This window comes from Barbatula barbatula (genome assembly GCF_947034865.1).
Source record: "Barbatula barbatula genome assembly, chromosome: 20".
NCBI lineage: Eukaryota > Metazoa > Chordata > Actinopteri > Cypriniformes > Nemacheilidae > Barbatula > Barbatula barbatula.
In genome coordinates, this window is record NC_136783.1 from 1,257,987 (window position 1) to 1,282,986 (window position 25,000).

The 25,000-nt window shown below is 38.1% G+C and overlaps 1 protein-coding gene across 7 annotated transcripts; it reads left to right on the forward strand.

The window, feature by feature from the left end:
* Positions 1 to 1,830: 1,830 nt before the first annotated feature.
* mcrs1 (microspherule protein 1) lies at positions 1,831 to 24,905 on the forward strand. Of its 7 annotated transcripts, XM_079482765.1 has the most exons (17): positions 1,962 to 2,089; positions 2,452 to 2,509; positions 3,358 to 3,396; positions 3,542 to 3,692; positions 3,885 to 4,023; positions 4,124 to 4,204; positions 7,960 to 8,124; positions 8,215 to 8,324; positions 8,427 to 8,535; positions 11,035 to 11,173; positions 11,254 to 11,329; positions 11,488 to 11,516; positions 11,599 to 11,691; positions 11,780 to 11,862; positions 15,712 to 15,799; positions 19,987 to 20,114; positions 23,565 to 24,905. In XM_079482765.1, exons 2-17 carry the CDS (start codon positions 2,500 to 2,502, stop codon positions 23,649 to 23,651), a joined length of 1,527 nt encoding a protein of 508 aa, XP_079338891.1. In that variant the 5' UTR covers positions 1,962 to 2,089; positions 2,452 to 2,499; the 3' UTR covers positions 23,652 to 24,905. The 7 variants fall into 7 exon arrangements, with proteins under 7 accessions (XP_079338897.1, XP_079338896.1, XP_079338893.1 ...); XM_079482767.1 differs by lacking the exon at positions 3,358 to 3,396 and having other exon boundaries at positions 1,905 to 2,089; XM_079482766.1 differs by lacking the exon at positions 3,358 to 3,396 and having other exon boundaries at positions 1,912 to 2,116.
* Positions 24,906 to 25,000: the final 95 nt, after the last annotated feature.

Below are 25,000 nucleotides of genomic sequence, written 5' to 3' on the forward strand. Positions count from 1 at the left end.
CGACCAGACGAAATAATGACAGACAACGGACCGCAATACACGGGACAACCTTTCAGGAAATTCACAACTGAGTGGGGAATAAGACACATCACAAGTTCACCACATTACCCAAAAAGCAATGGATTTATTGAAAGACATGTGAGACACATCAAATCCATCATCAAAAAAACAATACAACACAAAGGAGATATACAAATGGCTCTGATGCAGGTGCGAGCGACACCCATTGACAGTGATTTACCATCCCCTGCGGAATTACTCCTTGGCAGACCAATCACCACACTCCTACCAAGTCATGCAGATCCGGGTAAACTGGAACACAGACAGCACCTGGAAAAAAGGATCACAAGGATGAAAACACACCATGATCAATGTAGGGGGAGAGACTCACCACCATTGTTTCGTGGACAAAGTGTACGAGTGCTGGACAAGGAGAGGAAAACATGGCACCCAGGGACCATTGTGGAAAAATGCAAGGAGCCGAGGAGTTACCTGATCCAAACACCAAATGGAAACACAGTCAGACGTACCAGGAGCCAACTCCGTGAAATGTATGCACCACCCACACAGAAAATTCAGAAAAAGGTACGATTCGATGAAACACCCCAAAAAGATGTGGTCGAACAAAGCCATATGAACCCAGTTGAGAACAAAATCACACAACCTCTTGATACAAAAACAGACAATACAGGTACTGAGAAAGCAAGACCAACATGCACAAGGTCTGGACGGGTCATTATCAAACCGGCCCAATACAAGGACTTTGTGTAAAGCTTAAGTAATAATCAAGCACTTAAAAGAATACCAAATATGGACTGAATATGTGTTTTGCACACTTAGTCTTCAAAAAGGTTGTTATTGTTCATTATAGTTACAATGTGCACCATATTTAAAAGAAAAAACAAATTGTATTATCCGAGGTGTTTACAAACTCATGTTAAACAGGGAGGATGTTGTGATACGTAATACGTGTGTACGTAATACGGGTACGCTGTGTGCGTAGGCCGGAAGTGTATGTTATATTAAACATGTCGTTCCCAGTAAAGATGTGCTGATCCACCTCTGATTCTGTCGAGTAATACTTCAACCCTTTAAAGTAGACTATTGTAACATTGAATGAACATCATTGCAACAAATAAAAGTACTCACAATTCATTTCAGCACAAAGGGTTATCCTAAATAACAGTCAATGATTTGAATGAGTTTCCTCTTAAAACTGAGAGCAACTTTTATTAAGGAATCAAAATGAAACCTTAAACCTTAAGAGAAAGGGCAGGGTTGGTCTCATTGCTATGGATGATGTGAGTAGGCTCATATGGAGTTTCAGTCAGTGATTTAATCATAGAAATATTGTAAAACAAGGTTATTGCCATATTCAAAGACAGATGTTCACATATTTATTTATATTTATACGAGAGTCATTCCATTAAACGTATGTTAATTTGTCTCCTTTCGTATATTTTGGAACTTCAGTAAAATATATTTACACAAAATAACATTACACGATGAGCACTGTTTACTCACATCGCGTGCATTTAACTAGCGTACACTACAGCCAGCAGGCTTACGCAATATCCGACATCAATATTTGAATAAATGGGGAAAAATGACTTGTGGGATTTCGTTACGAAGAAAATCGTTATTTTTACAGCTCGCGATGAGCGTATTTGAGCATTAGCCTATGTGTTGTTTACTTATAGCATAATTTTAGGCCTTCTATATATGGTGGTGCGTGACGTTAGACTAAACAACCGAATATTGCATTATGGAGGTTTATCAGTAACATTGGATTAACAGATAGAATATAGGAAACAAATCTCTTCACACTCCATCACAATAGGTGGCGGTATGCACCTAACACGCGAGCCATAAACCGAAAGAAGTCGATATGGCTTTGTTCGTTCACACGCCATTCCAGCAGGTGGCGAGTATGCTCTATTGGCTGGTTTAACAGGCGACATGAAACGGAAAAGAAGACTAAACGTCCGGTATAGCCTTGACTATTCTTGTTTGGAAACAAAAGAAAAAGAGAAGAAGAAAGAACACATCTAGAAATACGACAGTGAAACTTAGAAGAGCTATTCTGAAGGTACAACGCACGCTTAGAAACTCGCGGGTAAGCGCTACGCGTGAACGTGGTGTCGTGATGGATACAAAGGCTAAACGCGTCGATGCTAACAGAATGAATCAGTGTAGCACATTTCAAATATACACCAGTAATGTACTTTTACACGAGTGTGTTATTGTAGTTCTGTTTATTGTGGGGTGGGCTTAAGCAGTTGTGTATGTTTGGCTACAGTTGTATAGCTGTAAAAAGTCGAGTAAGTTAAAAGGCGCAAAAGACAGATGAGTTCATGTATACGAGTGTTAACAAATGTCACCGTCTTACTAAGACGATCACAAAAGCTTCACGTGAACACAGCTTTAAAGAGTCCCCTCTGTCTGTTTCAGTGGATTCTTCATGACTGGTGAAGATTTCTGAGGGTTCATCAAGAGGTCATGGAGAAAGGTAAAAACAACACGAGTCTGAATGATCCCAGAAAGATCTGGAGATCTGGAAACCATCTGCTGTGTAAAAAACATCTTAGAAAGAGCAGTTTTTGACAACATCTTCTGACAGCAGACGTCTCGGGTGGCAAAAGACTTATTGTGTTATTAAGGTTTTATTTACAATTGACACAGTGAAGATTATTGAGGATTCACGTTGGTTAGGTTTTCAGAATAGGTGTTAAATAGATACCTATGAATAGAAACCAACTTTGACAAACCAACGTTTTTGTTTTAAAACATCCAAAAACTACCTGTGAGGACTGGTTGCTTTTATAAATATTTCAAGTACAGTAAATGTAGATTGATCATCACTAAAGTTACAAAAGTGAACCAGTCAGGTGCAGTGAGTGTTTTTGAACATGTGCTTTGTAGTTTAATGGACATTATAAACAGATGTTTATTATGCTGCTGCCCGAATCTAATATATTGTGACACATGCATTTTGTTTCCCAACTCTTTACGATCACGAAACCGACTACTTTTACAAGGATACTTGCTACCGTGGGAATTTTGACATACGTTTTTGTTCATGTCTCACTTTCAGAGACACACTTAAACTACCTGCTAAACTGGACACAACACACTTATTGCAGGGATATTTCACACAAAAATGGAAATTCTGTCATTATTAACATCCCTCCGGTGGTTTCACACCTGTATACATTTCTTTATCCTGTGTTGAACCAAAAAAATATTGTACAGAATGAGATATTGTGAAGAATTTAATTTTGGAATTATTAAGTCAGTTATGTCTCAGAACTTTAAATTGCTAACATTCTTCCAAATATCTTTCTCTGTGTTCATCAGAACAAAGTAATTTATCTACAAATATGAAATATCGTGAGGGTGAGTAAATGGTGACTGAATTTGTGAACTCTTCTTTTAAATATTTTTGCTTGGAAGTTTCTGACACTGTTCTAACCACTTGTAGTTCACAATTGTAGCTAGTGGTATTGTAGCTAATAGTTAGTGGGTGTTTAATGTATTGTAGATATCAGGGAGTGCATCACCTCCCCAATGGCTGCAGGAGCGTCAGTTTCACAGAGTAGATCAGAGGATGAGGAGACTGCTGCGATGAGGAGAGCGTCCAATCAGGCCTTCAGCGGAGCTGGGTTAATTCCCAAACGCAGAAGCTCTTCCAGGTATTACACATGTCACTGATGATGAGTGTATGAGATGAACACCCCCAACCAGCCACGCGATAATTTAGCAGTTAGGCTGTAAAACCCCTCAGATTTACATTTGACATGAAATTTCAAATTCAGGGAAATGGACATAAACACAAAATGTTATATATTTTTATATACTTATTTGGGCCTAATCATCTCTTTTAGATCAATAAAGAGAAAGAAGTTTGATGACGAACTGGTTGAGAGCAGTTTGGCTAAGTCTACCAGTCGGGTGAAAGGTCAACCAGTAATTGAGCCAATCAGATGCCCCGGAAGCGACCTCATGTCCATTGACAAGAAGAAGGTAATGATTATTGTTGTAATTTTTTTGCTTTGTGGTCCTTCACGGAGATCCTTATTTGGTGTCTTTCGTCTATGCGTCATTTCATCACATTCGTACACAGAACAAAGAGGATCCGGCTGCTAGCCAGCTCGTGGATGCTGCGAGTGACAGGCGATTTGTTGCGCGTACTCACAACGGTTGGGTAGGATTTTATACAACTTTTAATATTATTTATGGCGCTGTTTAGTACTTTTACTTTTAAACGGCAAGCAGTGTTGACATCTGGGGATTCGTTAGTTGTTAAAAACAAGAAAGTACAAACTGATGAGAGTTTACAAAGAAAAAGTGAATGTGATTGGACTATTGCGAAAACAAGAATTAATATTGGCAAAGCCTTTAAAAGGTGGCGTGAACTCTGTGATCTGAAAGGATTTAGAATGGATGCAGGCATTCCTTCTGAACAGGTAAGACATTTCAATATTTCAAAAGATAACACAAAAACCGGAGCTCCCTTGTTTTGTTAATACAGACGGGTACAGTTTCAATCGGTTGTTCTTTCTCTCTTTGCTATGTTCATTATGATAAACGTAATATAAACACTGTCAGTTTACCGCAGGGCCAGCGGTGTTAGCAGCTAGCCCCATTCAAAACACATGAAATAGTAAACACTTAGTGTGTGTGTACAGAACAGGATTGTAGTGGACATGAAATGGTTAATGTGTCACATGATTTGGGAGGGGTCATGAGATATGTAGGAATTGGTTATTTGGCAAGTGGTTGGTGTCCGAATGAGATATATTTTTACATTTATTTATTTATTAATTGTTAATCTAATGTTATAATGCATTTTCTATTTAAAATCAAAAGTAGTATTTTTAAATATCAATGGACCAGAGCTTTGTTATAAAAAAGATGAATAAATACTTGAACAATTTCTCATTCATAGTTTGTAAATGTTAATAAACAAATTTTAATTTGTGTTTTATTCACATCATTGATCTGTGCACATGGAGACTGGCCATCTTTCTAACATTAACAACCTTTAACCAGAGCAAATGAAAGGAGTGGATCAGCGCACACACACTACATAGAGCGCTATGGTAAACACATGAGTGCAAACGTGCATCAACTGTTGCAGAGACGTTACCCGCACCAGCATTATTTCAAGCATCAACTTCACCGGAATGAATGAAACGATTGGTAACTGTTGATGAGACACTGTACTGGCCATCTTGTTAATATTAACAACGTTTAACCAGAGCGAAGGAAACAAGTGAATGAAACCATTGATCACACACATACAAAGGCACTATGGTAAACATGGGAAGCATAAACGAGTCTGCATCAAGCGCCAGATTTGTTACCTTGTAAATAATTTTAACATGAACACTATTTAACTGCTGCAAACGAGTCAAGGCTGTAAGAGGAGGCGGGGCTCTGTTGTTGATGCGTTCTCGTGCAGTGTGTGTCAACTTGCTTTTGGAAAAAAACGAGAGAGAGAGATTGATACTGTGGGGAATGCGTTGGAACTAGCGATGTTCATATTAACCGTTTAACCGTTAACCGATAGTAAAACCCTATGACCGATTAATATTATCAGTTAGAGCTGGGCAGAATATTCCGTTCCTAGATTTGTTGGTTGCAAATTGGGCGCTATTCTGAAAAAAACTAAAGAATGAATCCACCCGTAACAAATGAACCTATCAAACATTCTTTTGACCTTCTTTCAGTCTGTAGTTTAGTGATCCGCTCCAGTCCGGTGATTCTTCTCTCACCCGCAGTGCTTGTGCAGGGATCTGCTCCAGCATAGAAAAAAGCTCATTCTCAACACAGAAAAAAGCTCATTCTCAAAACGTATTGCTGTTAATAGCTTTAATAAAATTTAACTTTAGGCAAGCCAAGGTGAAACTTGCATAGAAATGCGCGATGATGCTCGCCGCGTGAGTGCTTTGATGTGACGCGCTAATATCCAGTTTTGGAAGACGCGTGAGGAGTAAACATAGAGAATAACCAAACCTAAAGACAGAGAGCAACACACGAATATTGCTCATCTAATAGAGAGTGAAAACGATAAACACCTACAGTACAGACCCCATGAACACCAGAGTCAAATACTGTAATCTCATTGTTTGTGCATATTAAAACTTTATTATTATACATGCTGTCTATCTTCCTACTGTATACATATGATATAGATATGAATAAATAATACATCTGATTGTCAGAACTTAGTTTGATATCTTCAGTACTGTTCCATAACTTGCCTACATTTTAACTATGGTGAGCATTTAAATAAACTGTAATAAATAAATTAGTTAAATCAATCTAAGAAAAATTCGCATTAATAGCATTATAATGCGAGATTTCATGAATATGTTGTTACAGTAAAGTAATTTACTCATTCCGTGAAATAGATTTTTGACCATTCCGCCCACCTCTACTTTCAGTTAAACGGTTTAATTTCTTTTAACTGAGAATTTTATTTTGGTATGACAATGGCGATAATAAATAATAGATTTTCATATTTTTTGCATGACAACGAAAGATGTGCTAATACTAAAAATAAAAACAAAAAGTTTATTGACTGAGGTAGGCCAGCTCTTTTATTTTAACAAACAAAGTTTCGTTTAGAAAGTTTAATAATATTTAATAATTTATGTGTTTTTTTTCAGTTTAGGCTAATATAGAGTTTATTTATTTTCGAAATTTTTAAATTAAATTCTTCATTTATATTGTGAATAATATTATGTTCGCGTTATCAAGGTTCTCTTGTGATCGTTGTTGATCCGTTTTGTATGCTACTGTTTGCACTTTCATAATAAACCCATAAAAATTAGTTTTTACTGGGTCACAGACAATCGGCAACTCTGTTTTTTTTTTCAACGTCCGATTTATATAAAAATCTCAGTTAACGGTTAATGTTGGGTTAACGAGCGTCGGTTGTCGGTTAAGAAAATTATCCAAAATGAACATCCCTAGTTGGAACCGTTTCAGACTTTTCAATATCGATACAAAATATCTATATTGTTGACAAACACTTATGTTTATAACCAAAAGAAAAAGAGATATTTCATCAAGATAACAAATGACACTGGTTACCCTGTTTAAAAGTTTACACCTGATACATTTTTAATTTATGTTCTGAACGTCTTGAGCATCAGGGAATGTTTTAATCTTTTATAGTAGTTGTGTATGAATCTCTCAACTATCAGCATCATATAGACGGTTTCAAAGCAACTACATGAACAAACATTACTACGCATGCACACATACGTGGACTTCCCTTAACATCTGGTTCACATTCGCAAAGAATTGAATGCCTGTATATTATTTCTTATAACAAGCAAAAGAAACTCCGTGTTACTTGGCTAAACTTGTCTCTCCAATATTTTGAATTTTGACTACAATACCAAGCTCAACCACTAGATATCAATGTCCCATACGGTTTCTTCAAATAAGACACCCATTCAACAAATTTTTATTTAAAAAATGAACATGTAACAAAATTTAACATATCATTTATTTAATACAATTAATATACAAGAAAATATGAATATGAATTAATATTAACATCAATCTAATTAAATATACATAGTTATAGTTTTAGAGACTTGCCAGACTGATAAACAAACAAAGACCGGAAGTTAACTGCTGTCAAGGCGCATACGTCTGATGAAACCGTCTATAGTAACTGCTGGCAAATATGCAGATTATGAGTACCCATTTGACTCACAGTAGGTAGTAATTGTGTTTTGAACTCATGCGAATTCATTATCTTTTAACTGATCCGCCCTTTCTGTTGGAGTGTTTAATGTACTCAGAAACATGTGTATAGTATAATGCAGTATAAATTGCGTTGGATAAAAGCATCTGTAGATGTAAAAGCGTAAATGTAATGTTTTATTATTATATAGTAATGCCATTTTCGTCTTGTTTATTTTGTCATCTGAACGGCAGGGTTTGAAGTCCAGCAGCTCTCTTACACCTCCTCTTACCATGGTAATAGCACCTTCCTCAGTGCCCAAACGACTGAAGAAAAATAAGCAGCCACTGCAGATCACTAAAGACCTGGGCCGTTGGAAACCAACCGATGATCTTCTGCTCATAAATGCCGTCTTACAGGTCAACGGAGTGATGATTAAGTATTTTTTAACAAGTTGAATATGGATTTTGTGATGTAAAGTTGAGTGCTGAGTTTAATTCTAATTTCAGACCACAGATCTGACATCAGTTCATTTAGGGGTGAAATTCAGCTGTCGTTTCACAATGCGAGAGATTCAGGAGCGCTGGTATGCTCTGCTGTATGACCCTGTCATTTCAAAGTGAGTTGATCATACTTCTAACATGGTTAAAAATAATGAATAAAGAAGAGTCTGTCCTGTTATAATGTAAAAGTAATATCTTTATGTGTGTGTTTTTGACAGGTTGGCGTGGCAGGCCATGCGACAGCTGCATCCGGAGGCCATCGCAGCCATTCAGAGTAAAGCTCTGTTTAGTCAGGCCGAGGAAAATCTTCTCTCAAAAATCACCTCTGTAAGACTTTCCAAACATCTTAATAATGTGCTTTCATGTTGAAAAATCAACACTTAAAGAAAGGTTTTGGGAATTAAGAACCTCTTTTTTCTTTATCCCTAACACATTTCATTAAAAACCTTCAGCACTAATTACTTTTGTTTCTGCACGGTTCCTAGGTCCAGCTGCATAAACGTAAAGTGTGTGTACATAATTATTGTGCAAGTTGATATTCTGATCATATTTTTTCCAATTCCTAACCACCTCAATTTTAATGATTACTATTATAGATCACTTACAAATGATTATTTACAGATTAATAGTTAGCGTGGGCTTAAAGTGAAAAATGCTTTATAATTAGGTGTGCATACTTATTAAGAGATTTATTTTACATGTATAATGAGTCAAAATAGACATTTAATATTCAATGAAAAGTAAAAAAATATTAAATGATTCCTTAAAAATGTCTAATATTGCATTAGTATTGCATTCTGATAATAGGCAGACTAAAAATACTGATTGGGTCAGCTGTCAGACAAAAACAGGAAAAGAAGAAACTATACAGTTACATGTACAAAATAGCGAGAAGAATGTGGTGTGAAACCACGAAGAAGCCCTTTAGTCTCCAGTGCCTCCATTTTTCAAAACTGGAGTCTTTGCTAAAGAATGCGAACCCTCCCCTTCACACAAACATAATACGAAATTTAGCTGCAAAAAAGAGAACATGCGTTAAAATCAGGTTGAAGAATAGGTGAGAACAAAGTCAAAGCACGGAACTTACCCACAGCCGGATTCGAACCGCTGACCCCATTCAACGCCAGTGACTTAGCGATGCTCGCCACAAAGCCGAATTCCCACAACCAGGCTGCTGAACGAATCTGATCGAGGTGTAAGTAGCGATATGTAACAATAACCAAAGTTGCAGCAATACCAGTGCACAGCCACAAGAACAACATGTACGTGAAAAACAGACCGGTTTAAACAACCGAGAATGAACTCACATTGTACACTTTATATATCCTCTTGTGATTTGAAGCCGCGACCTTGGGACCTAAAAGCGTGCGTTTTTTTCGGTAGTACTACCCAGTTGATGTAGTGCACCCTGGGTGCCAAATAGAGCTTTCAGAGATGCAAGCATTGCTTTGTGCCAATCCCTGAAGTTGCTGAATGAGAATATAGAACAAAAATCACAGAAAATGTGTGATGGTGTTTCCTCCTTTCAACACATAACTTTGTTCGTTCCCATCGTGATGTGACTCAAGTCAAAAGTATTTCTGTACACATCTGGCTATCGGATCGTAAGTAGGGCTGCTCGTCTTGTCTTTGTCAATTTACATTTACATATTTGGCAGACGCTTTTATCCAAAGCGACTTACAAGTAGTTTTATACAGTGTGACATTACTGCAGAGCAATCAGGGGCCCTTCAGTCATGACCTGCTGGCACTGAGATTAGAACCGGCAACCTTCTGATCACAAGCCCAACACTCTAACCATTAGGCCACAGCTGAATTTAAACAGATTATCAGATGGGAACTTTTCATAGATGCACAATGTATTAGTTCTGACTTGACTTGTACTCTGGCTTGACTCACCAAAAATATTGTATCGATCGCTTTTTGTTTTTAGTAGCGACCTGGTACCAAAGACTTGGTACTTTGGACAACACTAAATAGCCCCCAACAATATCTGAATGAGTGAGCACTTTTCCACCATCGCACCGAACTGTTCTAAGCACGGTCTGACACTGTTACATTTAAGGCGGAAGTATGGTCCGACTTGCCGCATACAACAGCGCATGCATGAAAAAAGTGCACTCAATAGGGGTCAATACACCTACATAAAGTGTGCAGTTTGCCGTTGTCGAAGAAGAGTGATACAAAACAAACTCTGAAACCAGGAAAAGTAAGCTAAGAAGCATATCCTTCTCCATACTTTTTGGTTGTTGTTCTTGTTGTCTTTCCGTTTGCTCGGAATCGTGCTAATGAATGCACGCAAAGGCGTTGTAGCTCTGTCTTTTGTGTTATGAAGCGTTTGTATTTACATTCTAAGCATGTCCGTTATTAGCCCTGTGGTGGAAAATGAAACCGTTTAAGCAAAGGCTGGCATGGGTCGACACGGAGTGCAACGATTAAGCAACGAGAAGTATTCGGCATGATAGTAGAAAATCGCTCTGTTTCTTGGCTTTAAGGCCACGTGTGTGTGTCTGCATGTCTGTCTGTGTGCGCGTTGGTTCGTGTTGTGTGTGGGTGTGTCTGAATCTGTGTGTCTGTGTCGGTCTTCTGTGTTTTCACCTTTTTTGTTTTGACTTGTTTAACCTTATATGTTTTGCTTATAGTCAATATGTTTTCTCTTACAGCTGCTTTGTGACCATGAAAATTGGAAAAAGTGCTATATAAATAAAGCTGTCTTGACTTGACTTGGTTTAAAGCAACTGTTTGTGTATTACATAGGTTTAGTTGAAAATCACCTCAAGACTGAAATATTGATTCCGCTCTCTTTCTTCTCCTGAATGTGATTAGAGCAGTCAGCCAAAAATGGAGATTTTCCAGGATTTGCTAAACAAGCACCCCAGTGTGTTTTACCCATCTCGCACTGCTAAGAGTCTCCTGATCCACTGGCAGCTGCTCAAACAGCATTATTTACTGGAGGATCAGAGCGGTGAGCTGCTGTTTTATTTCACAACCGCTGATGTTCGTTGCATGACTTCATCACTCTCATCAAATCGTATTCATTTATAGTACAACCTCTACCTAAAGGAGAGCAGGTGTTGAACTTCTCTGATGCAGAACAGGTGGTCGATGATGCCAAACTCAAGTACGTACTCCATATTCACCTGTAGATATTGTCAGATCCCAACCAGAATGATACTGCAGCAGTGGCAATATGCATGACTGCTTTACGTTACATTGTTTGATTTGTCATGTGAATTTCTCAAATGACTGATTTGAATTACTCGTGTTTGTGTTTACCAGAGACAGTCGAGATGAAGTTCTGGAGCACGGTTAGCGTCTTTTCTCATCTGCTGGTTTTCAATAATGATGATGTTGTGTCTGATTGTTTAAATGCTGTTTTGTTTGGAGCAGAGCTGATGATGGCAGACAGACATCAGAAGCGTGAAATCCGGCAGCTGGAGCAGGAACTTCCTCGCTGGCAGGTGTTGGTGGACAGTATCACAGGTCTGATTCGCACTACTGCAGTGAGTATAATTATGATGCCAGTATCATCACTGCTGTATGTGATGGTGTATTTGTGCCATTCTTTCAGGCATGAATTCACCAGACTTTGATAATCAGACGCTGGCAGCATTACGCGGGAGGATGGTCAGATATTTGATGCGTTCTAGAGAGGTAAAACTTGACAACATTATGACCACTGTGGAATGTTACTGTAGGTTTACAATGCAATCTCTGTTTGATAATTAAGCCACACTTGCAAAATCTGGCTCCACATCATGGGGTTACTTCTGTTTGGCATATTTCACATTTTCTCATACATTCATGTCTTAATTCCGCTTTTATTTATTTAACTTATTTCATAAAACGGTTAGTTCATGTCCTTGATTGTGATTTGCCAATAGCGATAATCCACAGCTTTGACCGCTGCACCTAAAGGGGGTCACACACTGGACATGCAGCGTTGTGTCCAGGACAGTTAAAAAGCTGGAGCAGTTTAACCTGTTATTTTTATTAATTTGTGGTCTTTAAATATTGTTTTATTCAATTGAATTAGGCCCTGTCACATTGGTATATCGTAAGGCATTTTCTGCACAGTTTTTTTCCAGTATCCCCAAAAGATAAATATATCTTGCTGTCTCTATGATGAAGTTTATTTGTACATTTACATTGCCACAGAAATGATAGGTACAGCAGACTCCCCATGATGCTGCTTGTAAGACTTAAATTGATCCTCAATGGGTGACGAAAAGCATGAAACTTAAGTTCGATCTCATGCTGCCCTCACAAACTTCCCGGTGTATGACATAAAATACATTTTGCGCTGTAAAATCATCATACCTGTATAATTGATACTTTTACTAAATGTTTTGTTGTTAAATCATTCTACTAAAGCAATAAGCCCCAAGAAGTAGTGAGTTACAGTGCATTTTATAACAGCTAAGGGCATTGTGACGCGAAGCAGAGTCATTCAAATCCCGTCAACTGTTATAAAAGTCACTTGTAATCCACTGCTTCGGGGCTTATTGCTTTTATAAAACGCTTATTCCATGTGCGTAGCAAGTTTTCATAAAGCTGATAGGACATTTTTAATTCTAATTACATGTCAAATTCTCTTTCACTCGCTCATACAAAACATTCACTTAACACAAGTGTTAATGTCGAGCCCTTGGGTTTGCTTTTTTGATGCCACTAGTTGGTGGAGGTACAGTGGGTCAAAAAAGTATTTTGTCAGCCACCAATTGTGCAAGTTCTCCCACTTGAGATGAGAAAGGCCTGTAATTTTCATCATAGGTACAGGTCTGATTTTTAAAGAATTTATTTGCAAATTGTGGTGGAAAATAAGTATCTTGTCAATAACAAAAGTTCATCTCAATACTTTGTCATTGCCAACAAAGGGTATATAACAGAGGTCAAACGTTTTCTATAAGTCTCCACAAGGTTTTTACACACTGTTGCTGGTAGTTTGGCCCATTCCTCCATGCAGATCTCCTCTAGAGCAGTGATGTTTTGTGGCTGTCGCTGGGCAACACTGATGTTCAACTCCCTCCAAAGATTTTCTATGGGGTTGAGATCTGGAGACTGGCTAGGCCACGCCACAACCTTGAAATGCTTTTTACGAAGCCACTTCTTTGTTGCCTGGGCGGTGTGTTTGGGATCATTGTCATGCTGAAAGACCCAGCTACGTTTCATCTTCAATGCCCTTGCTGATGGAAGGAGGTTTTTACTCAAAATCTCACGATACATGGCCCCTTTCATTCTTACCTTTACACGGATCAGTCATCCTGGTCCCTTTGCAGAAAAACAGACCCAAATCATGACTCCACTGAGATTGCACTGCTATCGGTCACAGAAGCACTGCGGCTAGCCAAGGCGGAATCCAAATCCTCGGTCCTGATTCTGCTGGACCTATCTGCAGCGTTTGACACGGTCAATCACCAGATACTGCTAGCAACCCTGTCATCCTTAGGAATCTCAGGCTCCCCTCTCCGCTGGTTCCAATCCTACCTCTCCGGCAGATCATTCAAGGTGTCATGGAGGGCCTTGCTGTCCACTGCTCACCATATCATCACTGGGGTCCCTCAGGGATCGGTGCTTGGACTGCTGCTTTTCTCTATTTACATGACATCCTTAGGACCCATCATACGGGCACAAGGCTTCTCGTATCACTGTTATGCTGACGACACACCAGATCTCGTTTCACCCAGACGATAGCACTGTGGCAGCTTGCATAACAGCTTGCCTAGATGACATCTCAGCTTGGATGAAAGAGCATCACCTGCAGCTGAACCCGGCCAAGACAGAACTACTTGTGTTTCTGACACACCCCACGGAGCAACACTATCTCACCATCCAGCTTGGCAATTCCACTATCACTCCCTCCGAATCAGCCAGGAACCTCAGAGTCATATTTGATGAACAGCTGTCCTTCAATGAGCACATTGCTAAGACATGCCGATATGCCTTAATTAACATTCGCAAGGTTAGACCCCATCTCACTGAGCATGCGGCACAACTTCTTGTCCAGGCCCGGGTAATCTCAAGGTTGGACTACTGCAATGCTCTCCTTGCTGGTCTTCCTGCAAAGGCTATCAAACCACTTCAGCTGGTTCAAAACGCAGCAGCACGCCTCATCTTCCAACAGCTCAAAAGGGCTCATGTGACACCCCTTTTCATCTCTCTCCACTGGCTACCGGTTGAAGCCCGTATCAGATTTAAGTCACTGATGCTTGCCTACAGGGCTATCACTGGATACAGCCTGGTGCAGGTCTCCAATTTTGTTTCTAGTGTCCATTGACTGCTCTTTGGTCTTGGCCATAGTGGAGTTTGGAGTCTGACTGTTTGAGGTTGTTGACAGGTGTCTTAACTAACACTTTTTAACTAAACACTTTTTAGGTACTATTCAAATATTTTGATTATTTTATGGAAAATAAATGCCTTTATGATCTAATATGTGACGGGAAAAGTATTTGGCCCAAGGGAGTTTCAAACCCAGATATCTTATCTTAAAGCAAACAAAACTCTTTGCGCCACTCAAGTAGTTAATTTTACCTCTGTCATTTTCTGTAATCTAATCAGAGACTGGTTAGATAGGTTCACGATTTAGTGTTGTATCCACCAAACGGCATATATACATACATACAAATAAGAGAAATGTCAGTTAATTCAATACATTAAAAAATGGTTATCAAAAACAGCAGGGGAAATAAAGAAAACACAACAAAAAACAGTAATAATATGGAACTGGTCTATTTTTATTTTGAAGAAAATATAAGAATTAGTTTTTCATTTATACCATACATGACAGTATTAAGAGAGTTGACCAATGAATTCCCTAGATACATGATTAATGGCGGCGTGTGTTGATGAAAAAATTCACGTGTGTAAATTGTTACATTTACATTTAGGCATTTGGCAGACGCTTATCCAAAACTATTCTTTTACACAACAACTGCATTTAGGGGGGGACTGAAAACGCTGTTTGAAACAGTTTTCAAAGTGCAAGACTGTGTTTGTGCTATGCAACGTAAGTTTTTCCAGCAAAGTCCTGATTTACTTGACCACTATTACCAGCAGAGACACATTATTTACATTCGCCAGACTCTAAATCACATAAATGCTGACAAACGGTATTCAAAATGGGCTTTTGGCTTACAAACTTTTAAAACACAAACAATCGTTTTGGTGTAAACATAGTCTTGATTAGTCAGTCTTTTGTTATTTATTGGACCCTTAACGGTGGTGGTGTTTTAGTGCTGTTAGACTGTCATGATTTAAGATCATTTTGTCCCTGTTTGTGGGTGTGGGGTGTGGAGTCTTTGCAGATCCATCACAATATTATTTCATTTTCATTGACGTTTCTGACAAAGTCAGTTTTACGTATCCGCTTACAGTTTGCAAGTGACCTAGACAATATAGAAATATTTCTCTCTTAATATTTATCATAAAATTTTCTTTAAAATATTTAAAAAATCCTGAAATAATTTTGCCATATCATTATAAAACTGTATCAAAATATTTCAGATCACCCTTGGTCGGGCTACTAAAGACAAGCAGATAGACGTGGATCTGTCTTTGGAAGGACCTGCATGGAAAATCTCCAGAAAACAAGGTTGGCACGGTTAGATTTTTGGTGAAAAACTCCCATCGAGTCACATTTGTTCACATGCTTCATATTAAAGCAAGAATATACAGTGCATCCGGAAAGTATTCACAGCGGTTCACTTTTTCCACATTTTATCATGTAAGAGCCTTATTCAAAATGGATTCAATTCATTATTTTCCTCAAAATTCTACAAACAATACCCCATAATGACAACGTGAAAGAAGTTTGTTTGAAATCTTTGCAAATTTATTAAAAATAAAAAAGCACATGTACATAAGCATTCATAGCCTTTGCTCGATATTTTGTGGAAGCACCTTTGACACCAATTACAGCCTCAAGTCTTGTTGAGTATGATGCTACAAGCTTTTCACACTTTTTATTTGGGCAGTTTCTCCCATTCGTTTTTGCAAGATCTCTCAATCTCCATCAGGTTGGATGGGGATCGTTGGTGCACAGCCATTTTCAGATCTCTCCAGAGATGTTCAATCGGGTTCAAGTCTGGGCTCTGGCTGGGCCACTCAAGGACATTCACAGAGTTGTCCTGTAGCCACATCTTTGTTATCTTGGCTGTGTGCTGATGATCAATGTCCTGTTGGAAGATGAACCTTTGCCCCAGTCTGATGTCCAGAGCGCTCTGGAGCAGGTTTTCATCAAGGATGTCTTTGTACATTGCTGAATTCATCTTTCCCTTGATCCTGACTAGTATCCCAGTTCCTGCCGCCAAAATACATCCCCGCACCATGATGCTGCCAACATCAACATGGTAGGCCTATTGGCCAGGTGATGAGAGGTGCCTGGTTTCCTCCAGACTAGGGATGGGTACCGAAACCCGGTACTTAATCGGTTCCAGGGCTAAATTATGAAAGACCGAAGTATCGATAAGCTCTGACGTTAACGGTTCTGCTGTCGGTACTGGAGAACCTAAGAAAAACATTTCCTATTTATTATTGCTAAATAAACGTTACCTAGCATATTTTCACTGACAAACCATTTCTAATTTGCGATAATATTAAAGACATTTACCTGCATTATCGTTATTCGCAATCTAGCACTCGAAATGTCCGTCTGTCCCACACAACACAGAGCTTGTGCGCACACAACACGAGAGCGTCCAAGCACATAACATGAAAGCTCGCGCTTAATAGAGTGATGATGGCGGAGAGAATCAAACGGTCTAAAGTCTGGTTACATTTCACTCGAGTGGATGCAGACGATGCTCGTTGCAACAAGTGCAACAAGATTTTTGCCTGTAAGAGCGGAAACACAAATAATCTGGCAAAACATCTTTCTAATGTGCATTATGTGCAGACAGAAAAATGCTAAGTTTTCGACTGCCTAGCTAATATAAATCAGCAGTAGCCTAAATAAATCTTAAACATTAAAAATGCTTTCACAGTACTGCATTTAAAATGGATGAATAATAATAAAATATGCTTAAGAAATTATAACGCAGATCTTACCTAAAAATGAATTTGTAGTGATGAAATAAGATATGTTAGGTCAGTAAAGAATGTTTGAAATATTGAGAACAACTCCAGCTTTAGTTTTGTCGTTCATAAAAAAACACAACAAAAAGTACCGATAAGAGTACAGTTAAAGTACCGGATCGATAAGTGGTATCAATAAAACCTTAAGGAGACCCATCCCTACTCCAGACATGACGCTTGCCATTCAGGCCAAAGAGTTCAATCTTTGTTTCTCAGACCAGAGAATGTAGTTTCTCATGGTCTGAGAGTCCTTCAGGTGCCTTTTGGCAAACTCCAGGCGGGCTGTCATGTGCCTTTTACTGAGGAGTGGATTCTGTCTGGCCACTCTGCCATACAGGCCTTATTGGTGGAACGCTGCAGAGATGTTTTTTCTTCTGGAAGGTTCTCCGCTCTCCACAGAGACATGCTGGAGCTCTGTCAGAATGACCATCGGGTTCTTGGTTACCTCCCTGACTAAGGCCCTTTTCCCCCGATCGCTCAGTTTCCCCAGATCTGTGCCTCGATACAATCCTGTCTCGATACAAGTATTGTCCTGTAGACAATTCCTTGGACTTCATGGCTTGTGCTCTCACCTGCACTTTTAACTGTGGGACCTTATATAGACACGTGTGTGCCTTTCCAAATCATGTCCAATCCACTGAATTGACCACAGGTGGACTCAATCAAATTGTAGAAACATCTCAAGTATGATCAGTGGAGACAGGAGGCACCTGAGCTCAATTTTGAGTGTCCTGGCAAAGGCTGTGAACACTTATGTACATGTGCTTTTATCGTTTTTTATTTTTAATAAATTGGCAAAGATTTCAAACAAACTTCTTTCACGTTGTCATTATGGTGTATTGTTTGTAGAATTTTGAGGAAAATAATGAATTAAACCCATTTTGAATAAGGCTGTAACATGACAAAATGTGGAAAAAGTGAAGCGCTGTAAAAACTTTCCGGATGCACTGCAAGGACCTGCTTCAAGACGTCTGACGTTCTGTTAAATTTAGTTTAATCTCAGAATACACTCATCTATTACCAACTGAATAAGATTGAATAAGACATGTTCATTGAGGGTTCTCAAGTGGCCTGAAATGTTAAATGTAAATAACACTATCAACTGAAGCCCTGATACAATTAACTAGATGCCACATTAGCATCTCTTTCTATGGGCCGCTATGTCGTATGCCATATTGGAACAGTGCGAGCCAGTCTGTGTTGCCAAGTCTGCGAATAGGATTGCAGGTTAGGAGTGAAAGGATTTCTTTTAGCGGTCTATCTGAAAATGTTTTATTTATGAATGTTAAATTCTGCTATTTGGACTAGGGTCGTTAAGCTCGAGATGAATGCTTTTGTTTCACGGATCTGGCAACACTGAAATGCAAGCTGACTGTGCGTGTGCAAGTATAGTTCTATGCAATGATTGTGCACTTATTAGTGCTGCACGATTAATCATATATCGCAATCGCGATGTCAGGCTATGAGATTACATGAGGGCAAAATGTTGCGATTATATTAAAGAAACAAGTGCATTCGTGGACGTGACAAGACATCCATTCTAAGAGATATATGCCCATTTTCTATGCGAGAAAAAAACAAAGTCTTCTTGTCTGGCGCGTGTGCTTGGTCATGGGACTTGCGGTATGGAGACGGGAGAATTAGATGCAGAGCAGACCGACACTGAACTAGTGCCCAGAACAAATGCTTCCTCTGTTGTTTGGCGATATTTTGGTTTTAGGATATCAGACACTGAGCACAGAGAGGTACTATGCAGCAATAGCAAAACTAAAGTTGTAAATAAAGTACTAAATAGAATGTTTTAGAAAGAGGATTCAACCAGTTGGTTGAGTAACAACAATGATTATAGAGGTTTAAGTTTTACAGAGTGAACCACACATTTATATCCAGTTTCTTTTTCAAAAGAGTTCATAAAAGTATATGTTACAATCTGCTTAAATATCCGTTTGTTGGGATCATTTTCCTAAAAATGTGTACATCTGTATTTATGTTCTATTTGTTTCATTTACCTGTGCTGTTGAGAATATATATATATAAAGTTAATTTTATTCATTAATGTAAAGACGTTACTGCTATTTAATTTTATAACATTTAATTTTCAAAACGTTGTGCAATTCTAGTTGTTGTTGCTAGTTTGAACTGTATATCTCAGTTGAGAAATACAAATTTCAGCATTTTCAGTTATCTGTGTGTGCATTTTCCTTGATAGCAACCAAGTTGACTCATTATACCCAGTTTATCGTAATCGCACATCACAATTTTTACATGAATAATCGCAACAATTTCCTCAAATCGTGCGGCCATAAAACATATTAAGGTTATGTGAACTCAAACATTATATATGCTAAAGTAACTCATGACAACGATTAAAGGGTATCCCATTTTTTGGGGGAATTTAAATTCCCATTGTTTTTACAACCATGGCTGTACTGTGTTATGGCATTCTAGCAAAGTAAGAGGTACGTCAGTGGACCTATTCCACGGGTGGAAACTTCTATGTGCCTGGAGCGCGTAAATGAGGCATCGAGTTATTATTAAATGTATGCTTCTGCATGTGTATTGATATGTTGCCATAAGGTCTAAGCTGAGCAGTAAGGAGATTTTGAAGCGATTTAACAAATGTGTATTTTTGCATAGACTGCATAATGTTATATGCATATATACATACATGCGATATGGATTTTAAATATTAATTATTTTCTTCAGGGATCATCAAACTGAAAAACAATGGAGATTTCTTTATTGCTAATGAAGGCCGGAGACCCATTTACATTGATGGCAGACCAGTTTTATCTGGAAACAAGTGGAAACTCAATAACAACTCTGTAATGGAGGTAATAGACACTCACTCACATTTTATTGTTTTACCAAGTGAAGTGGATGTAAAACCATCTGCTGATGCCACAACAAAATGAAAGTGGAGCAAGAAAAGGTCTGAACATTAAAATGTTGAGCAGATTATAGGCACTGTATTGCAAAAACATAAAAATGTTATGATAATTTTACCTCAGTATATTGAAATTGATCCTAGTCCAGTCAAAAATATATTTTCTTACAGCAGTAATATGCTTAATTTAAACGGCTTTATTCGATAAAGGCTGACTGTAGTTTACTGATTAATGGCATGTGGGTGTTTCCTTTATTTATCCAAGATACATTTGCTTTGTGGGAGTGTCTTTTTAGGTTCTGCCATTATTAACATTAATGGTCTCTTATCGTTTTTCACATCTGTGGTTTGTCACAAAATGTGATAAGTAAGCTGTTGATTGAAATTTGTGGGATGTGTGCGTGGTTCAACAATCAGATTTGGCGATCCATCTCAAGTCTGTTTTTTTTTTAAAGCCCATTTAAGACCGTAATACAGTAAGAAAGGTACAATGAAACTAGCAGCAAACAAAAGGAAACAATCAATAAGACAGGAAAAATAAAAAAATATAACCTTAAAGGTGTCATGAAATGGCCTTTTTTTATATTTTGTTCTGCTGTCTGAGGTCTACTTGTGACATTTGCGTGTTTTTACACTTAAGAAAAAGCCATTGATCATTAAGTTATTGGCTATTTTCTTTCCTGGTTTTGAGGCCGGCTCAAGAAACTCTCTAGTTTTTATTTGTGGGCCACATTGAAGAGTAAAAATGAACTATGATTGGATAACATGTACAGTGATCAGTCAGATCAAGCGATCGCGAACAAAGCAATAGTGATGCATAGTACAAATATATTGCTGCTCAATCCCTGACGGATCCAACATTGAAGGAATTGCATTTCTTTTTAATCTTGGTCTCTCTGCAAATCCAGCATTTAACTGTGCCTTGTTTACAAATGAATCTGCAGTGAAATGAAGCGAACAAACGCTCAATGTTTGAACTTCTTTCAAAAATAAACATCAACCACTCATTCGTATTTTCAGAATCGAAGGAAGGTTATGAGGCGACTGTGTTCTTCCACAACAAGGCAATGCACAATATTTCGCAATCTTCGACAGCATGTTTGTTGCTTGGTCGCTCTATCCCTTTTCACCCCTTGTGTTACTTCCCTACATTGTCATGCGCAAACCAGAAGTCTTCTCTGGAAGCGGTGTTCAACCAATTGTTCTATGTCATTACGCACTTACAGGATGTTCGTTTCAGTATGAGGGCCTCTTATATAACAAAAGCTGAAGTTAAAATTCATTTTTTAATTAACATATAGCTTAACTGTAAAACCTTTCCAATATTCCACCAGAAGCCAATACAGCTTCTCCAAAACTAGAGTAGCGTGATCCCTTTCCTTTGTGCTAGTTAGGAGCCTCGCCGCTGCATTTTGGACCAATTGCAATTTAAAAACAAAATATACCCACAAATAAAGCAGATTACAATAGTCCAAGCGGTCAGAGATAAATGCATGGATCACTACCTCAAGATCAGATTCATCTGAAGTTGAACAATTATAAGTGGACCTTTGGCAGGAGCAGTGAACGTGAACATCTACCTTCAAAGTGGATACAAAGAGTTTGGTTCCAGAATGAGATAACAACATATTTTTTAATTGTTCAAACATCATGTTATCGTGTTTTATTGTGTTCGTTAACTGTATTTTTGTGTTATTATTGCACAAATCAAAACAAACCAACTGCAGTTTGATTGATATTAACTGGTCTGCACATAAGAAAAACTGCATTTTTGAGTTCTCGCATTTTGGAACCAAAATATTACAGCAAGTCGCTCAAGTATGGAGCCTGCAAGGTTCCTAAATATATTTCCACATTGTAAATTGTACCCTAAATCTTTTAAATCTATTCCCACAAAATTAATAAACCTTTCGCAAAACCCCGCCACCCTTCGTTCCTCTTGCTATGTCCAACAAGCTTTCTGTATCTGCCATGCGCTCCCAGTGTAAATGTGAGCTCTCCCTGGGGAAGTAGTGAAGAATTTATAGAAAAATGACACACTGATTTCAGACAGAAAGTTCTGCGATATGCATTCAACGGAAACATTCAGGATTTGAGATAACTGTAACAAAATTATACTTATATTTGCATCCACAAAAACACAAATTATACCTTGCTAGCTTTCTCATACATTTAATATGCAAGCAATATGTCAATAAGTTATATTACGTCTTTAAACACCACTTTGTGAACTCTCCTCTCTGTAATTCATAAATTAATGATTTCAACAATATCGTGTCTCATATCTGTATTGTAACTCTGCTGTTCTCCTTCAGTTAGAATGATTTAAAAAAAGTTATAACTTGGTTATCGCTTATCGTTATTTCATGGATGTCCATTAAAGTTGGGTATATACTGTATCTCTCTGTTTACTAAATTACAACAATTAAAAAGCAATTTTTTTATTTGAATCACCTTAGCTCTACTGTGCCAGGTTTGTCGGGATGCTTTGTTTGTCGGACAAAATGGCGGTAAGTCACTGGGGCCCATGATATCGGCGTTATGATTTGTCATATTGCTTGTCAATAAACTGTTTTCGAAGGCTCAATTGAGATATCAAGGCATTTTAAGCACACCCGTTGTTTTAGCTTCACAGATCATCGTGCAAAAAAATCTGCCACCTCTATTTATTATAACTAAGGTATACAAAGATAATCGCTTTTTTTAGGGCTCTGATATATGCTCTACCTGTTTTGACCAACTGATCTGGAATGGCATTAAACGTATTGGTTTGGTGGGATAGAATTATTGGTCCCCTTTCTTCAAGTTGTTCCATAATCCATGATTGTGAAGACACCCTTAATGTAATATTATTTTATAAAATAGAACTACTATGCATTTATAGGGCAGTCTAGACTGGTCTGATGTGGCTGACTAGTTGAAATCGTAACGGCCAAAGCAGCGCCAAATGTTTCTCTTTGTTGTCTGCACATCCACAGTTCCGGTTCCTCTGGTTTCCCTTTTTTATTCCTATATACACAGAGGTCACTACAGTGGACAGGCACTAAAACTGTTTATTGCGCATGCGTGGCTTTTGATTGCATAGTTGCACATCAGCAACGACAGAGGACACTGGTAAATCATCCTATACACTCTCCTTTTAAGATGTGCAAAATGAAAAATGTTTGAAAAGAACATCAAGTCTTGTTTCACGTGTCCTAAGAGCAATAAGAATTTGTAGGTAGAAACTGTCATAATTAATGAATAAAAGGGTTAGCTGGCCCATGCTGGTTTGTAAGTGCTATTTCCTCTCACGGAGATGCAAAACTTTTGCACTAGTTGGGTGTTGGCTTTAGTCTTTGTGTTCAAGCACATATTTGTTATGTGAAGTTCATATCTTTGTGTTTGTTTCATCCAGATTGCAGGTCTTCGCTTTGTGTTCCTTATCAATCAGGAGTTGATCTCCCTCATAAAAGCTGAAGCTGCTAAGATGAATCAGCCATAAAGCAGAAGGAACTGCTTTTCATGAGCAGGAAATAATGTCCCAGTTTGAGGAGCGCTGCAACACAGACAGCAGAACCTGAGCAGATGCTCTTCCCTTCACACACACGATGAAAAACTGAGACTGGATTTAAAGACTGGAAAATTTGAAGTCAATATTTTGTATTGCTGTTATTTAGACAATGGGCTTAAAAAGGATTATTTGACATTTTTGTTACTGTTTGTGAAAGAATTTTATTTGTTTGTGGCGCTTTTTTATTTGACACTTGTCTTCTGTAGAGTTCAACATCCTTGTTGGTTTGTGATTATAACCCAGCGACTATATTATACTAAAGAAAAAATGTAATGTGAATGTGTCGAATGCTTTATTGATGGGTAAAAACAGACGTTATTCACACATATTCATATTCGGATTGTTTGCGTTGTTTTTTCCAAATGACTCAATGCCTTATTAATCATAGTCTTTTACTTGAATGATTTAAACTTTTTCTTTATTATTAACACACACAAAATAGAGAAAGATTAAATAAAGACTTAATGGTATTGAGAAGTAGGACTGGGGCATCTGAGCAATCTTTTCCAATAGCAGTAATTGTAAATGAAATCATTACAGACCGTAGTCTAGATTTTGTTTCAGCATTCTGTCTTAAACATGACATAACAAACCTCCATCACCTATGCAAGCTTTCTCAAAGAGTGCAATGGTACTGTGCTTAAAGCATTGATAATTGGAGACTTGAATATCCACACAAGATGATCATAGTGATGCATTTGGATAAGCATTCATTAGTCAGATCGAGCTTTTGCAGTTTGACACTTTTCTATATTAGGGTTAGGCCTCTTTCAAGAACAGAATTGGGTTGTCAGGTTTTCTGGATGTGGCGCAGAAGAGCAGGTTATGATGAGAGGAATAAAATTGGTCCGAGTCTGACATCATCTGCCCAATCAAGCAATCAAGGCAGTAGAAATGTGCTGCTTGCGATATTAAAAACACTGAGATGAAAATCATTACAATCATTGGAAGGAGTTAACAGCAATCATTAAAAATGAAAAAAGTTTAAATGAAACAACATTGAAGAGTTTGCTTCCAAAATGAGATGATAACTCTTTAACCGTTCAGAAAATCATGTTTTTAATTGAGCAATACTGCTGTTGGTTTGCTTTGATTTTGGAACCAAATATATATAAATGTGGATGAGGATGAACTCTCTGGGTTTCTGTTACTTGTCTGATAATACAGGTTGCTTTTACCAAACTTAGACCCTTTTTACTTTTTTTCTTTATACACTCTGAAAACATTGGGTTACTTCTGTAAAAACTCAGCCATTTGGGTTTCAATCGGGCTGTCTCAGC